Source organism: Bufo gargarizans, chromosome 3, assembly GCF_014858855.1.
Source record: "Bufo gargarizans isolate SCDJY-AF-19 chromosome 3, ASM1485885v1, whole genome shotgun sequence".
NCBI classification, from domain to species: domain Eukaryota; kingdom Metazoa; phylum Chordata; class Amphibia; order Anura; family Bufonidae; genus Bufo; species Bufo gargarizans.
In genome coordinates, this window is record NC_058082.1 from 269944873 (window position 1) to 269962395 (window position 17523).

At 42.4% G+C, this 17523-nt stretch overlaps 1 protein-coding gene and 1 long non-coding RNA gene across 2 annotated transcripts in view; one reads left to right on the plus strand and one right to left on the minus strand.

The window, feature by feature from the left end:
• Positions 1-17523, minus strand: part of LOC122932614 (S-adenosyl-L-methionine-dependent tRNA 4-demethylwyosine synthase TYW1-like) — a 182935-nt gene that overhangs the window by 122074 nt on the left and 43338 nt on the right. The window contains exon 8 of the mRNA XM_044287122.1: positions 2116-2239. Coding sequence (XP_044143057.1) covers positions 2116-2239 — 124 coding nt within the window. The remainder of the gene's footprint in view (positions 1-2115; positions 2240-17523) is intronic.
• LOC122932615 overlaps positions 1-17523 on the plus strand; it is a 55610-nt gene that overhangs the window by 31158 nt on the left and 6929 nt on the right. The window contains exon 2 of the long non-coding RNA XR_006388325.1: positions 17169-17284. This is a non-coding gene — a long non-coding RNA (uncharacterized LOC122932615). The remainder of the gene's footprint in view (positions 1-17168; positions 17285-17523) is intronic.

The window sequence follows — 17523 nt, forward strand, 5'->3', positions numbered from 1 at the left end:
GTGACACTAATACTATTATAGATCTGACTGATCAGTTTTGATCACTTACAGATACTATAAAAGTACAAATGCTGATTAGCGATACGCTAATCAGCGAATAAGTAACTGCGGTGCGGTGGGCGCTAACTGATCGCTAAACTACCTAACCAAGGGGCCTAAACTATCCTAAAACCTAACAGTCAATAACAGTGAAAAAAAAAAAAAGTGACAGTTTACAGTGATCACTTTTTTCCCTTTCACTAGTGATTGACAGGGGCAAGAAGGGGTGATTAAGGGGTTAATTGGGGTGCAGGGGGGTGATCTGGGGCAATGTGTGCTGTTTGGTGCTACTCACTGTGAAGCCTGCTTCTCTGCTGGAACCAACCAACAGGACCAGCAGAGGAGCAGGAAAGCCATTTAACACATCATATTTACTAATATGATGTGTTAGATGGCTTCTGATTTGACATTTTAAAAATCGCCAGCCCGCCAGCCATGATCATTGGCTAGCAGGCTGGTGACGAAATGGTTCTCGTTCTCGCGAGATAACGCACGGATGCGTCCAGGAGGAATGAATCGACCACCTCCCGGACGCATCCGTGCGTTAAGAGGTCGGCAGGCGGTTAATATGTTGCGTCACTCGCTCCCATTCAAAAACACATGGGGCTGATATGCAAAGTCACATCAATTTTACAAAGGATGGAACCAAATTCTAGCTTAGAGAAAGAGCATCTTTCACTAATAAATATACAAGTGCGTAAAAAAATTAAAAAATAAAAATATTAGATTAGTGACCTCTCACAATTAATATTCGACAAAGGGAACTACAGTAAAAATGTTCTGAATTATTTCTGCAGCTATTTAAAGCTAAGCTTTAGTGTATGCTCCCAACATGGCCCACAACTGTCAGCCATTTACCATAACCCTTACTGGCTACATGGGTGGAGCCTCACTGGTCCTTAAAGGGAATCTGTCCCCTAGAGAGTTGATATTAAACTAAAAGTACATCCTTATAGTACTTACCATCTTTCCATAGTTTTTTTTTCCCCTTTGGAGCTGGTATTATATCTTCATAAAATCCACATTTATCTATATGCTAATGAGGCATTAAGGTGTCCAGAGGGGTGTTATTTTCACTTAAAGGTGCCCAGGAACACCCCCGTCAAGTGCCCAGGCTGACTTCCCCTACAGAACCCAAGCACGCCTCTCCTCTGCTCATACACTACACCTAAGCAGCGCTGTCGCCCCACCAACGTCATGAGAGGCTGATGACCCCGTCCATTCTTTCCCTTCAGCATAGCTTACAGACGCAGCGCCGAACACTACATGTGCCTGCGCTCTTCCAGTTCAACTGAGGGCATCAGCTTCAACTGTTTCATTGGGAAGTTTGCTGTCCGCATCCGTTCCAGCCCCATTTAAAATGAATGGGTCAGCACCCGTTCCACAAAATTGAAGAACGGATACGGATCCAAGTTGCGGACATGTGAATGGACCCTTACTCTGCCAGATGGCTATTTTTCCCAGCTGGGGCAAAGCACTTATGTGTTTTCAAGGGGACAATAAGCTATTGTAACACATTTCAAGCAGTGGATTATCTCCTGTGCACAAAAAAATAAAATAAAAGATCAGGCATGTTGAAATACAAATTGCCTGATCGTCCTTCTGGCCAAAAACTGCTATGGAGTGAGAGCTAGAACTTATATTGAACAATTGCTAACACTAGAAGTAATGTCATTTGATCATGAAAAAGACTAAATACCAGAAAGGGTCATAACAGCGGAAAATGACCACCTGTGTTACACGGCATATGTTCCAGCTGTTACATGAGCATGTTTTTCGCCGAAGTTGTCCATCCTGGTTAATATTCTTTGTATACCCAATGAAAGTCTAATGTATGTACATGACATTTTCCCACTGACCACGACGAATGATACAGCAGTAATACAAGGACCAATGTAATAAGAAACGGTACGCAGTTGTATCTTCTAGTGAAACAAAGTATGTGTAGAGGGAGTTGGTTCATAAGACTGGTCTTCACCATTCATCAGTAAACATTAGGCCATTCTGTGTAATATCTGGCCTAGTGCATGGGTCATGTCCAGTTAACCCATGTGTTTTTTTTTATAGTTAACATACCTTGCTTAGTTAGAGCCTCCTGGAGAGCAGGCGTAATCATTTCTCTTGGTTCCTCATTTGCTTTGTCAGAGTTTTGCAAAGATCTCCCCACAATTCCAGCTTCTCCATTTAATTCCTGGTCCTTCTGTGGAAATAATAATCAGTAGTGAGATGCTACAAAGCCCCCTTCTCCCCACTCTGGGTAAGAGCTAGAGTGGACTCTTGAAAATATGTTACATCAGTCTCTCTGAGCAGAGGGGAGTCAGTGAAGCTCTATATTCCGGACACTTACAGGAGCAGAATAAGGGTGCCTTCATGTATGGCGTAGAACATTTGCCAGAAGATACACAGGTGTGGATTTTATCCCCCACTGAGATGAAGGTGGAGATGAATGGTGACATTCTGCTTCAGAAAAGCTGCAGTACATCATTATGTATACTGTAGAATGTTATTTCACAGGGGGAACACATGGCAGGGGTTGAAACTTTAACCCCATAGAATATTTAGGGGGAAGTCTTTATGGCGTATTTTGTGCCACGTGTGAAGGCACCAGTTAGGCTGTCAGCCTGTGCCTACTACAACTGTCTGGACCTTCTGGCCTTCCAAAAGGGCTCAGCCACAGAACTCCATATTCCACTTAGTGCTGTAGGCCAGGGTCTGCGCTTCCTTGCCTAGTCTCTCCATTCTGCTTATAGGGCGCACTTTGCTCTAGCTTTAAGAGCCAGGGATACACCCTACTCTTCAACCGATGGTTAGTTAGCCCTAGGGAATGTGTTTCTAGCATGCCAATTCCTGCAAAAGGTGGTGTTCTGTTCCATATGTCTGCTCGTGTACAGATTCCCGCCCTTGATCACTGTATTGAACCTTTGTTGTCTGCCCTTATTTTTTAACAGATTTGCATATACTATGTCCGCCCTGACCTTGGCCTGTTACTGCCTACGAGTTTGCCCGATTTCAGTGTAGGCTTAGGAAAGTCCGAGAGGCGGTATATTAGTGTTGGGTACCAGTCTGCGGAAGCCACCTTGACGCCTGGTAGATGGGCCCGACACACGTTTGATCAAAAATGTGCACTAAGAGCTTCCATTTTTTCATTTATATTAGGCATGATACCACTTTAAATTAGAATGATCCCCATTTCTCAGCTCTATTGTTTGTATGTGTAAAGTTGTGCAGCCATTTTTTTTTTTTTTTCTTCATCAACTCTGATACCAGTAGGTCAGTTGTCAACCACATAGACCTCAATGGGCAATACCTGTAACTTGATGCCCCAGTGAAGCTAAAAACTGGTCTCATCTCTATCCCTCTCAAGATAGATTTTAGCAGTAAACACAGTAAGTGATCAATGCAGAATGCGGTGGGAGAAGAAATGGCTCATAGGAGGAAAATGACGCAAGATATATGTTAGGCTACTTTCACACTTTCGTTCGGAGCGGTTCCGTCTGGTATCTGCACAGACTGATCTGCTCCTATAATGCAAACGATGGTATCCATTCAGAATGGATCCGTCTGCATTATATTTCAGAAAATAAATCTAAGTCTAATTGTTAGTCAGACGGATCCGTCCTGACTTTGCATTGAAAGTCAATGGGGGACGGATCAGTTGGAAATTGCACCATATTGTGTCAACGTCAAAACGGATCCGTCCCTATTGACTTACATTGTAAGTCTGGACAGATCCGTTTGGCTCCGCACAGCCCGGCGGACACGAAAACGCTGCAAGCAGCGTTCGGGTGTCCGCCTGCTGAGCGGAACGGAGGCCAAACGGAGCCAGACTGAGGCATTCTGAGCGGATCTGCACCCACTCAGAATGCATTGGGGCTGTACGGGTCTGTTCGGGGCCGCTTGTGAAAGCCCTTCAAAACGGAACTCACAAGCGGAACCCCGAACGCAAGTGTGAAAGTAGCCTAACAAGATTCTGGGTCGGAAGACATCAAAATGTACAGACCGGTGGGGGACAAGGGAGCATCAAAATGATGGCCGGAGGGAATTAGGGAGTCATGATTTTTTATTAGTTTTAACCTACAGTATCCTAAGGCATTTATAAATATCTCTTCAAGTGGACAACCACTTTAAAGCAGATACCGTAATTACATCTGTAAACTCTGAAAATCCATCCTACTGATCTTTATAAAATACAGAAACTTTCAGAATTGTAGATGGGCTCCTATAAATACTGAAGTTATAACTATAATATGTAATCTGGTATTAGTCCTGAGCCCACAGTTCTTCTGAAATACAAGCAAATTTAGACCACATGTTTTAGTGAAAGAAAATTAATGGACATTTGCTGTTGCTTGCAGCCAGATTCTATATATCTAGGTTATTACAGATATCCACAAAAGGCTTGCCAGCGTTTTCGAACATATTTTCTATCTCTGTAAAAGATATATGTGCTAGCTACAAGTACAAATTAGGAAGAGTTAATGTTTCACTATAAATCCACAGGAATACCAAGTTCTTACTAGTTTACTATGATAAATAAAGTACAGAACAGTTCTAAACAGAGTCCCTGCTGAAATATACATTCTGGAGCATGTCAAAGTCACAACCATCCTCTTGTAGATTCCCAAACTATAAATTTCCATATGTATGCCCATGCCTGAAACACCACAAATGTGTTAAGACTAAGCACAATTTCCACTTCCTGGGGGGGGGGAATAAAAATTCTGTTCATATTTCCGTCGTAATTCAAGGAGTGTCCATGCCTCTTGGAAGACATGGATCCAGGATATTAGGGCAATGCTTCCCGGGAGAAAGTATGAAAAATAGCTCTCTTCCAGAAGTAGGAGAAAAAGGTTTTCTGCATATAATTTTAAGCCACTCCATGTCCTCTCCTTCCTGTCCTGGCTATTAACTTCTTCCTTGTTTCGACTATTAACATGCCAATTAGCCTGACTAGACTTTCAGAGTCAGACCACTCACTGCGACCAGAGTGAACCTTATTGAGTAACTCAATAAGAACATCACACATTGCATTGATAATTACAATGCTCTTCTGTCAGCATCTTTACCTAGGCCTATCAACTGAACTACAGAGCAGTCATACTATCACAATGCTATCAATCTACTATTATACTAACAGATAACATCTTCCCCTCACAGCAGCAGTAAACTAAATAATCGATTACCTATCTATATAGGAGTTCTCTCTGTGCTGAGCCAGATAATATTTTTTATTTAATTTTTAATGCTATGGCAGTGCGGAAAGGGGGGGGGGGGGAAGATTTTTTATAAATATTGACTGCAAAAGGAGAGGCCAGGGAGCTACTGGGATGGGATCTGGGACAACACCATCCATAAAGATATGCCACCACTTTACAAGATGAGAATAACCTGCTAGCACATCCGCAATACCCAGTCCCCATAGCTCTCTGTGCTTTTATTGTGTAAAAAAAAAAAAAAAAAAAAAAAAAAAAGATTTAATACATATGCAAATTAATCCTGTCCCTGACTCATCTCACATACAGGACTCCTCTCAGGTTAATTTGCATATGTATCAAATAGTGGATTTTCTTTACACAATAAAAGCACACAGAGCTTTGGGGAATGAGTATTGCGGATGTGCTAGCGGCCATCCATCAACCCATGTCCTCATCTCTATACACAAAATCCTGGTGACAGGTTCCCTTTAATAAAACAGGGCAACAATCTAACTATAAAAATTGATGCTTCATTTTCTATACAAGGCTTTGAGAGTGCACTCACTACTTCTCAAATCTGCTTTATTAGATGTGTAACAGGACTATGAGGACTCATTGTCTGGTAACATATCTGCAAGTACATCTGTATTCATTCATTTCAAACACTTTCATTCAGACCTAGTTTACAGAACTGTTGTTTCCATAGTAACAGAAAAACACTTAAAAATCAGCCAAAATTATAGAGTCGGCTGGGGATGAATTTCAGCATTAGGGACTTTTTCTCGCTAACAACAGGATTTATTTTTAATGCACATTGTGAAAAAAGAATTGCCCTTTCCTAATTTCTTCTATTCTTGCCCATTTGTTACACTTCAATAGAACACAACATTCTGTTCTTAAAGGAATTATCCCACGATTAATGTTTTAAATGAAAAATCTGACATCACACTGTAGATGCCAGTCAAGATCTAACAAAACTAGAACCAGCCCTGTATCTCAAATGGATCCAGAGATCTCCCCATTTATTGCTTCAATTGCTCTTCTAGATTTATTTCAAGAAGGCAGCTTAGGGGCCATGCTTTTTCTGCTGCAACTGTGGCAATTGAAGGTTGGAACAGAGAATGTGCTTCCATCTCAGTGAGCAGGACAGAGAAATTAGAAAAACAGCAAACAGCAGGTGGCGATATATAGATAGCTACTGAATTATTCAATATAATCTATAATACATTTTTATTACAAGCAATTACAAAAGTACTATGCTGGTTTGAAAAATGTAGAATATTTTTTGTGGGACTACACCTTTAACCCCTTAAGGACACAGGGCGTACAGGTACGCCCTGATGTCCTGGTACTTAAGGACACAGGGCATACCCGTACGTCCAATGTAGTTCCGATCACCGCCACACGACAGTGATCGTAACGGAGTGCCTGTCGAATTCATTCAGCAGGCACTCTGGCACAATGCCTGAGGGGGTTCCGTCCCCCCCCCACATCAGCAATCGCAGCAAACCGCATGTCAATTCAGACCTGCGGTTTGCTGCGTTTCCGGGTGATTCGGGTCTCTGGTGACCAGATAACCCGGAACAGGATGGTGATCGTGGTGTAATAATACACCACCAATCACCATCCTTAGATCCTGTGAGGTGATGGTGACATCACCTCACAGGACCTCTTCTGATTGGCTGCACAGGCGGGTGGGGGGTTAACTCCCCTGTTCTCTCCTCTCCTCCTCCATTCGGCCATTGGACTACGCAGAGAGAGCAACCTGCTGCCCGATCTCCAGACTACACCCCCTGATCTGTGCCCAGCACCCCCTCTTTCGATCCTCCACAATGCCATCTGGCACTAAAAGATAGGTTAGGGACAGGGTAGGGAAAGGTTTAGTTCAGGCAGGGAGACTTTAGGGAAAGTAAAGGTTTGTAGTGCTGCATCATCCTCTTAGGGTGTCTGGGGTCCACAGCACAGCCCACAGAGGTGCCCCCTTGCAAGCTTTTGGGGTGGGGTGCAAGCTTTTTTTTTTTGCATACGCTTTAGCGTCAGGCCACCGTTGGTGCATCGCCCACCCCACCGCTGATCAGCTTCGGACGGATGATCAGCGAGTTTGAATTTTTTTTTTTACATTTTTTGGGGCTCTTTTAGTTAGGTTTAGGAAAAAGTCCGGAAACACCCGTGCCCCCACACACACACCTAATAAAGATTTATATACACACACACACACACACACTCCCTATGGCACGCCGGACGTTCTCGGCCGAGGAGGCATGCGCCCTCCTTGTCTCGAGTAAGAGAGCCCCAGTGAGGATGAAGAAGACCCCACGTTCCTTTTGTCATCTGCGTCGTCCTCAAGCGATGATGAGCTTCCACAGCGGCGGAGACGCCGCCAGGCGGATCGAGAGGACCCCCGTGCTAGGGGCCCTGTACCCCAGTACGAGCAGCTCTGGGGCTCATACTAGTTTTCCAGCCCACCAGGTCAGTCCACCCGCAGGTGAACTTGGCTGGTGTACTCCAAAGCGATTTGAGCCAATGTTTCCTGATTTTATGGGACAATCAGGAATCCAGATTTACACAGTGGGCTTCACTGAATACAACTTTTTTAGTCATTTTTTCAGTGACCAACTGGTAAATCTAATGGTGGAGCAGACGAACCTGTACGCCCAACAGTGTGTCGCTCAAAACCCGGGCTCCTTTTTGGCTAGGCCCGATGGCTGGACCCCAGTCAGTGCAGCAGAGATGAGGACATTCGTGCTGCACATGGGCCTAGTCAAAAAACCTAGTGCCAGGCTGTACTGGAGTGGGGACGTCCTCTACCAGACCACTTTACAGTACGGCCATGACACGCTCCCGGTTTGAGGCCATCCGGAAATGCCTGCATTATGCAGATGATGCAGCCTGTCTCTCTCTCCCCCCCCCCCCCCCCCCCAAAAGGTGATCCTGCCTATGACCGCCTGTACAAAATCAGGCCGGTCATCGATCACTTTGGGGCCAAATTTTTGGAGGCCTACGTACTTGGAAGGGAGATTGCGGTTGATGAGTCTTTCATTGCATTCAAGGGGAGACTCATTTTCCACCAGTATGTTCCCTCAAAGCGGGCGAGGTATGGCGTGAAGCTGTACAAACTTTGTGAGAGTACCTCAGGGTACACTTACAAATTTTGTGTGTACGAGGGGTGAGATTCCCGTATTCAACACCCAGAATGTCCCTGCACTCTGGGTGTTAGTGGGAAACTTGTGGTGGACCTTATGCACCCACTGCTAGATAAGGGTTACCACCTTTACGAGGATAACTTTTATACTAGTATCCCCTTGTTCAGGACCCTCGCCGCCAGATCCACATCCGATTGTGGGACCGTGCAGAAAAATCAACGCGGCCTCCCTGCCCACCCCCTCCAGGTACCTATCACCAGGGGTAAGACTCGTGCCCTTACCAGTGAAAACCTGCTGTTTGTCAGATATAAGGACAAGAGGGATGTCTTTGTACTGTCCACAATTCACGGTAACAGCATCACCCCTATCCCTGTGCGAGGTACCGCGGGAACGGTCCTCAAGCCCGATTGCATCTTCGACTACAATCGGTATATGGGAGGAGTTCACTTCAAAATACAAACAAACAAATACATACAAGGCCATCCATAACCTGTCCCCTCCCTATATCTCTGAGCTACTTTCCCGATACAACCCCACACGCACTCTCCGATCCTCACAAGACCTCAGTCTCTCCTCTCCTCTTATCGCCTCTTCCTACAATCGACTCCAAGATTTCTCCCATGCATCCCCCATACTCTGGAACTCGCTACCCCAACATATCAGACTCTCACCTACAGTGGAATCCTTCAAAAGAAACCTGAAAACCCACCTCTTCAGAGAAGCCTGCAACCAGTGACCCTGCTGCCTCTATACCGCCATGACCAACTTAACCTGCACCTACTGTGTCCTTCTCCCATACCAAGTAGATTGTAAGCCCTCACGGGCAGGGCCCTCTCTCCTTCTGTACCAGTTTGTAACTCGTCTTGTTTATGATTAGTGCAATTGTCTGTATTATGTAGGTGCACCCCTTATGTCCAGCGCTATGGAATGAACGGAATACTAATAACACTAATAATAATACTAATAACCTCCAATCAAGAAGACCCTTAGGGTGGGTTGACAGCCCAAAGCACTTTAGTAGCGAAGGTTAAATCAGAAGAAGAATCTAACTGTAACCAGTAATGTCTGAAAAAAAGAGTGTCCGGAGAAGACCATACTGCCGCTTTACAGATATCCTCAATAGAGACAGAGGCCCTTCCAGCCCAAGAGGTAGAAAGAGCTCTTGTAGTATGGGCCCTAAGGCCTTCTGGAGGAGACTTTCCTGAAGATGATTAAGCCAAAGATACTGCTGACATAATCCATCTAGCCAAAGTATTTCTGGATGTGACATGATCTTTACTTTTTCCCTGAAAGACTACAATTCCGTTTTGGACAAGTACTGTATCAAACATCTCCTAACATCAAGACAATGAAAAGACTCTTCCTTCTCTGTAGTTGGTGTGTCATGAAAGGTTGGAAGAGTAATCACCTGAGACCTGTGAAACTTAGAAGCTACCTTTGGAAAGAATGCTGGATCAGGCCGGATGATTACCCTATCCTCTAAAATGTTAGTATAAGGAGGACTAATAGAAATGGTCTGGAGTTCACTAATTCTACAGGCCGAAGTTAAAGCTACTAAGAGACATAGCTTAAATTATAACATCTGATAGAAATCTCTTCAGTAGGTTCAAAGGGAGGTTTTGTTAAAGCCTTTAGAACCACATTTAAATCCCTATAGCTACCCTGGGAGAAAAATTCAGTGAAGATCTGGAAATTGATCTAAAAAAAATAGAAACCCATGGACCTAATGACACATTCTCATTAAAACAGGGCAGAGACTAAGTATAAGAATAAGTGCAATATTTGAGATGTTTCAGGTCTTTGCTAGACTGGTCGGAATAATAAATGTCACTCTTATCTAGGTATTGCCCAAAAACGAATACTTTGACGAGCGCTTGTTATATATGACTGTTTTTCTGTATTTGCAACTATGTGAAAAAGAATATATAACTTTGTACTATTCTGCCAAAAAAAAATAAAAAATCTGACCCACCGGAGCCGGGGAAGAGAGGTTCCTAAAATCTAAACCAGTAAAGCTCCAACCTTTTCCAGACCCTGGCATAAATGAAAATTGTAACCACCTTTCTACATTTTAGAAGAGTATTAACCAGATCTGAAGAAAACCCTTTATTGGTCAGCAAGGAACCTTTCAAATTCCATGCCGTCAGATGGAGGCCCTTTATCTGCAGATGAAAAACCGGACCCCGAGAAAGAAGGTCGTGGACTTCTGGAAGGATCCACGGGTCAGTCACAGACAACTTTGTTAACCAGGTGAACCACATCCTACTTGGCCAATAGGGAGCTATCAAAATAACTCTTGCGCAAGTCTCGCTTATCTTTTGCAAAACCCTGGGATTCAAGGGAAGGAGGGAAGGCATAAGCCAGAGGAAAATCCAACTGTGGAGGAAAGCATCCAGTCCACATGGGAATCCTTCTGGAGACAGGGAAAATCATTTGTTCACTTTCTTGTTCTTGACTTGCAGCAAAAAGGTCTATTGAAGGGAGCCCCCAACTGTCTGTAATCTTTTTGAAAATCCTGATTTAGACTCCACTCTCCCTGGGAAATCAAATGACTACTTAGAAAATCTGCCTGAACATTTTCGGTTCCCTTGAAGTGAATCGCCGAAATGGATCTGCAATTCTGTTCGGCTAACTGGAGAATCTCTCCCGTCATTAGCATCAAACTTCTGTTCCTAGTACCTCCCTGTTTGTTTATGTAAGAAACTGCAGTCCTGTTGTCTGACATGACTAATATGTCTGTTTGATACTAACGGGAGAACTTCCAACATCGCAAATTTTACAACCATTAGTTCTTTCATATTTGAGGAGGCTGACTTCAGACTGCCCCTCCAAAAACCCTAAATGGACTGGTTTAGACTGGTTGGCCCAGGGGCTTGCATCTGTTGGATTCTTCCTCCAAGGAGCCCCCGATTAAAATTGTCCTTTATCAACCACTATCTTAGATTTTGTAAAGTCCGATCCGATATTACCATCTTTGTGTCTAGAGATTTTTTGCCTCCTTCCCATGCATCCAGCAAGTCCCACTGCAGATCCCTGGAATGAAACTGGGCCCATACAATAGCGTGAATGCAAGATGTCAGGCTACCCAGAATCGACATGCCTTTTCTCAAAGATATCTTTGTGCTTTCGGTCAAGTCCTGTATTTTTCCCTCTTAGTTTTACAATCTTCTCCTCCATCAAAAAACACTTCTGTACTACATGAGTAACCCCAAAAAAATGCTGACTCAGAGGGTTCTGGTCTTGATTTTAATTTGTTCAGAATGCATCCCATCTTCTCCAGAATCTGAGACGCCCCCTGTACTGCTCTTCTGCAGGACTCTCGTGTTTCTCTTACTATTAAAAAAAAAAATTGTCTAGATAAGGGATAAAAAGAATGTCCTACTCTCTGATATGAGCCCTCATTTCTGATATCCCCTTTGTGAACACCCTTGGTGCCATTGACAGTCTAAAATGAAAGGCCTGAAACTGTAGATGTCCAACGACTCACCCTTAGGCTGAGTTCACACGGGCAAGATTTCCGCACGGGTGCAATGCGTGAGGTGAACGCATTGCACCCACACCGAATCCTGACCCATTCACTTATATGGGGCTGTGCACATGAGCGGTGGTGATTTTCACGCATCACTTGTGTTGCGTGAAAATCACAGCATGCTCTATATAGTGCGTTTATCACGTCAACGCAGGCCCCATAGAAGTGAATGGGGCTGAGTGAAAATCGCAAGCATCCGCAAGCAAGTGCGGATGTGGTGCAATTTTCACGCATGGTTGCTAAGATGACAGTCTATTCACTGTATTTTCCCTTATAACATGGTAATAAGGAAAAATAATAGCATTCTTTAATACAGAATGCTTAGTAGAAGGTCAGTTGAGTGTTAAAAAATAAAAAATTAACTCCCGTCCTCCTCTTGATCGCATAGTTGCCTATCTCTTCTTATTTCTATCATGAGCTGCCGGCTAAAGGACCTGTGGTGACGTCACATCACATGGTACAATAACATGTCCATCACCGTGGTGATTGACCATATGATTGGACCTTGTGATGATCTCAGTGACGTCACCACAGGTCCTTTGACAGGTCCTGAAGAAAGAACAGGAGACCGGCAACTACGCGATCAATTGGAGGAGGAGAGTTCATTTTTTATTTTATTTTTTAACCCTCAATTGACCTTCTACTAAGCATTCTGTATTAAATAATGCTATTATTTTCCCTTATAACCATGTTATAAGGGAAAATAATTACATCTACACACCACGAACCCAAACCTGAACTTCAGTGAAGAAGTTTGGGTCTGGGTACCAAATTCAGGTTTTTATCACGCGCGTGCAAAACGCAATGCACCCGCGCGATAAAAACAGAACGCAATCGCAGTCAAAACTGACTGCAATTGGGTACCTACTCCCGCGAGTTTGCCGCAGTACACCCAGGACGCATCCTGAACAAATCAGTCACGCCCGTGTGAACTCAGCCTTACTTTACCACTACTCGGAGAAACTTTTGATAATCCTGATGAATAGGGAGATGAAAAAAGAACTTCTTTTTAGTCCAGTACCACCATGAAGTAATTGGGAAAGAGCAGATTTATAGCTGATCTTCTGGCCTCCATTTTGATATTTTTTTTTTTTACGAGCAAGAAACAGTTTAGCTTTTTTTAAATGTATAATTCTTCTGTAGAAACAGTCTGGTTTTCTCCCTCCTGACCACTAGGAAACTATTAGAATTCTCTTTTTATCAACTCTAGAACCTCTCGTTCTATAGAGTCATTTCCCCCTCCAGCAGTCTTTGTGACCACAAACCTTACCAGAGGTGGAGTACGAAACTCCAGCTTAACCCCTGACATATGGTGTCTAGGATGCAAGTACTGTTGGAAACTAGTTGCCATGCAGGAAGAAAATTTGCTAACCCTCCTACATGGAATATGGCATCATTGCTGGTCGGACTTTTTCTTTTCACTCAAGGATTAACTTTAGAAAAAACTCCTTCCGCCTCTCCTTTGTGACCTAAACTTAAATCCCTTGTCTTTTTTATCTCCTTCTCTGCTACCTTAAAAGGAATGAAAGGGACGGTCAAAATTTCCCCTAGAAGAAAAAGCCTGAACCAGAATTTTTGTTTTTTATCTGCTGCTTTCTCTAAAAGCTCATCTAACTGAGAACTGAATAGATACTCTCCCTCACAGGAAATGGCACATAACCTCTTTTTTTAAAGTAAATCTCCACCCCAGCCCTTTAGCCATAAAGCCCTAGGGGCAAAATTTGCAAGGGCAGAAGGTCTAGCTGCTAACCTAATAGAATCCGCCAAGGCATAAGCTAAAAGGTCTGCTGCTTTTTTAATGGTGGGAAGCCCTGCTAAGATTTCCTCTTTGGTCCTCTAAATCTGAATACCAAATAATTAAGGAATGGGCTGTACAAGTTGACGCAATAGAGGGTCAGGCCCCTTTTAAGAATTCATCCGCTTTTTTATCTAACGGGTCTCTAAGAGAACCCATGTCTTCACAGGGAAGTCACGCCATTGTTACATTGTTTCTCTTAAGGTTTTAACTCTTCCCAATCTAAGACAAGTCTTTAGATATGACTCCCATAGCCACTGGGTTTCTGCTGTTTTACACAGCAGACAACCAGACCTAATGTCTGCAATTGGAGAGAACATCAATTGCAGACATTTAACCCCTCAGATGCCATGGTTAACTGTGACCACAGCATCTGAGAAGGCGATTGGGGGAACCACACATTGTGGTAACTTCAATCTTTCTGAAGAACCTGAGGCTACCTGCCGCATTGGAATGTATTGAATACCCTATAGGTTGCAATGGCAATTTATTGTAGTCTGTATATTGTGTGTGTGTGTGTGTATATGTATATATATATATATATATATATATATATATATATATATATATATATATATATATATATATATATATATATATATATATATATATGTAGAAATGGACAGCACATCCAATAGAGAAATATGTTCAAAAAATTTTTTTATTCAGCCACAGTGGCACAAGAGGCGACGTTTCGGCTCAAAATCCTGAGCTTGAGAAAGGCTCAGGATTTTGAGCCGAAACGTCGCCTCTTGTGCCACTGTGGCTGAATAAAAAAATTTTTTGAACATATTTCTCTATTGGATGTGCTGTCCATTTCTACATACAAAGGTTGGGTAAGCAGTGATAACCCTGGACATAGCACCCGTCACTTTGTTATGTTTTGGTGCTGCCACATTTTTCCTTTTTATATATATATATATATATATATATATATATATATATATATATATATATATATATATATATATATATAATCTATATCTCTCATTTAAAAAATATACAAATTCAAAAACACCTCATTTGCCCATTAGAAATAAAAACAAACATTAAAAACAAAGATCATTTTGCACTGTGGTGTCCCAAAACAACTAATAAAATCTGAATGTATTTATCCCCTATGGTGAATGCTGTACAGTGAAAAAAAAAAAAACTAAATGGCCAATTGAAAGAAAAATTGTATACGGGCATTATACCTAGGCCCACCTATATTTATATATTTTTTGGAATAAATATATAGTAATTTGTATATGTCTATATACACAAGTGTATTTTGAGATAGCAATATCGCAGAGATGTCTCCTTTAGCATACGACCTAATCGCAAACAGATGGAGAGAATATGAAAAACCGCATACAAAACGCATTGATGTCCAGGAAATAGGAAAAAAGCCGATTCCGGTCCAGATTTTCGTCAAACCCAGGTGAACTATAAAAGGAAGTGATATCTCAATGGGGGTTGAGCCACTGAGGAAGGGGAGAGCAGTGCCTGAAACGCATCTGGCAGAGTTCACCCCCATAAAGAAAGACCCGGATCAACTGTACAGGACCGAGGACTATATAACTTGTGGAGCGCTCCATATAAATCTTTCGAATTGATATTCGTGCGAAAGACCGGACCAAAACAGGCAAGTCCCGCGAGACCAATACCACGTGATGCGGAAGTCTCGGACGAGGACGCCAAGCGGGAGGAGAAGACGCTGGTACAAGGCGGTGAGTGGAAATTGAAGTGGCGTTCCCAATACAACAGGGGTAAGGAACTATTTCACGCCCTATCCACCAACTATACCCAACAACTACATAAACTGGCATACTAAGGTAACGCCCCCCCCCGACTTCATCCACAGTCCGTGCTGTCCCTATTTTAGGGAAAACCATCGAGGGAATGCAGTGATATTCAAGTAACTGATGTATACAAGTCTATTCTCTCCAGTCCTATACCTGGACTTATTTTCTATGAACCATACGCGATTTTATAATCCATCCAATTGAAGGACCAGATATATATGTACTTTATCTATTTCCATCAGTGTGCATATAATCTGCAATTATATATATTATTTTATTTTTAGTACTGGATTTTATTGTATGTTTATAAATGTGATTTTACATTAATGTATTGCTGTAATAAATTGCCACGTTCTATGTGATAATTCTATGTGATAATAAAGAGTCTGTAATTGGCCATTTTTTTCAGCGATTTGCCCATTTTTTTCAGCGATTTGGTCAAAGTCCTGAATGCTATGGTACGCGAATAGTAGAAGTTTTGGCCTAGTAACCAATTCAGATTTAAACAAATTTGGCACTCTGTGTTGAGTAATGTTCAGGGTATCCTGCAGCTTCCATAACCAGCTCAACTGCCAGATCTCTTCCCAATCAAGAATGTCTAAAATTGGATGGTGTGACTGCTCTCCCATGAACTACAGGACCAAGTTAAAAAGAGCTTGGAGTGACATAGCACAGGAGGATATCCAGCATCTGTATGACCATTACCATGCTAGAGTGGCAGCCTGCATGACAGCAAGGAGAGATGCCAGGGCTACACGGCAGTGTTGGATTTCTTGCGACTGGTACAGTAATCCCCCATTAATTTATATGGGATCACTAGGACGCTGCAATCCTGGCCATGACCAGTATCATTGTGTAGCTGTAGCCTTGATGTGATCCTGCATCAACATATACCCTGCTGCAAAACCCAAAATAAAGAGTGCACATGTTCGGCTGTGTGACCATTGACCAAGCACCACTAGCAGTGTCAATCTCAGTTCAATCACATTAAAGTTTTCCAAGTGTACTTCATTCATTTTCAGGTAGTGAGGTCCAAAGCTAATGTCACCATAAGACCAATCGCAGACATTTAAGCCATCAGATGCTTTGATCAAATGTGCCAATAGCAGTTGCGCGCTCCCTCTGCAGTATCTGCTTCCCCCAGCTGAGAATGGGAAAGCTGTTACCTTGTAGTGATAGGCATTGGAGCCTCAAGCAGGCTCTGGCCTATCAATGGTATATGCTAATACAGGCCTGCAGGTGGCAGCATTGCATTGGAATATACTGAATTTTGCATTCTTCAAAGAGGAACTTTCATGTTTTTTTGTTTTTGTTTAGATAAATACCTTTACTGATGATAAAATACCATTACAGAATACAAATGGCAAACTAATGACTACTTTTTATAGTCACCTAAGGTGGCAAAGTTAAAGGGGAAAAAAAAAAAGTCAAAAATTTTAAAATATTTGAAGGAAAAAAAAAAATTAACATAGGCATCATCACATTCAAAAACGCCAGTAATACTAAAATATAAAAATATTTATCCCATACGGCAAACTTTTTAACTGAAAAATAGTCTAAATAGCCAAAGTGAACAGTCATACACACTCCAAAATGTTGTCAGTGAAAAGTAGAGATCGTCCCACAAAAAACAGCATCGGGTTAATATATTAAGATCTATCACTCGCTTCCCTTTGACAGAATCCAGGGCAGAGCAACTGCTATGTGGTCAGATTTCGCCTCCTTAAAGAAGCATATCAGAGGGGAAGAAGGAACTAAGATGGCAGATAACCTATATGGCACAATAACTAAAACAGGTATACACATTTTTTTTTAATAGTCTATGCAGCAGTATATAGGCAAAACAAACTGCGAGTGCTTCTTTAACACAAGCTACTGACTATAAGCATCCCATTTTACTATGACTGCCTATTTATTTAGAAACCTTTTGTCTTTTAATGTATCTCACTCATTAACATTGGGATGAATTAATGTGCACAATATACTGAATGTTTTTCATACTTTGGTGCACAGGCTAAAAAAAAAACTATTATGT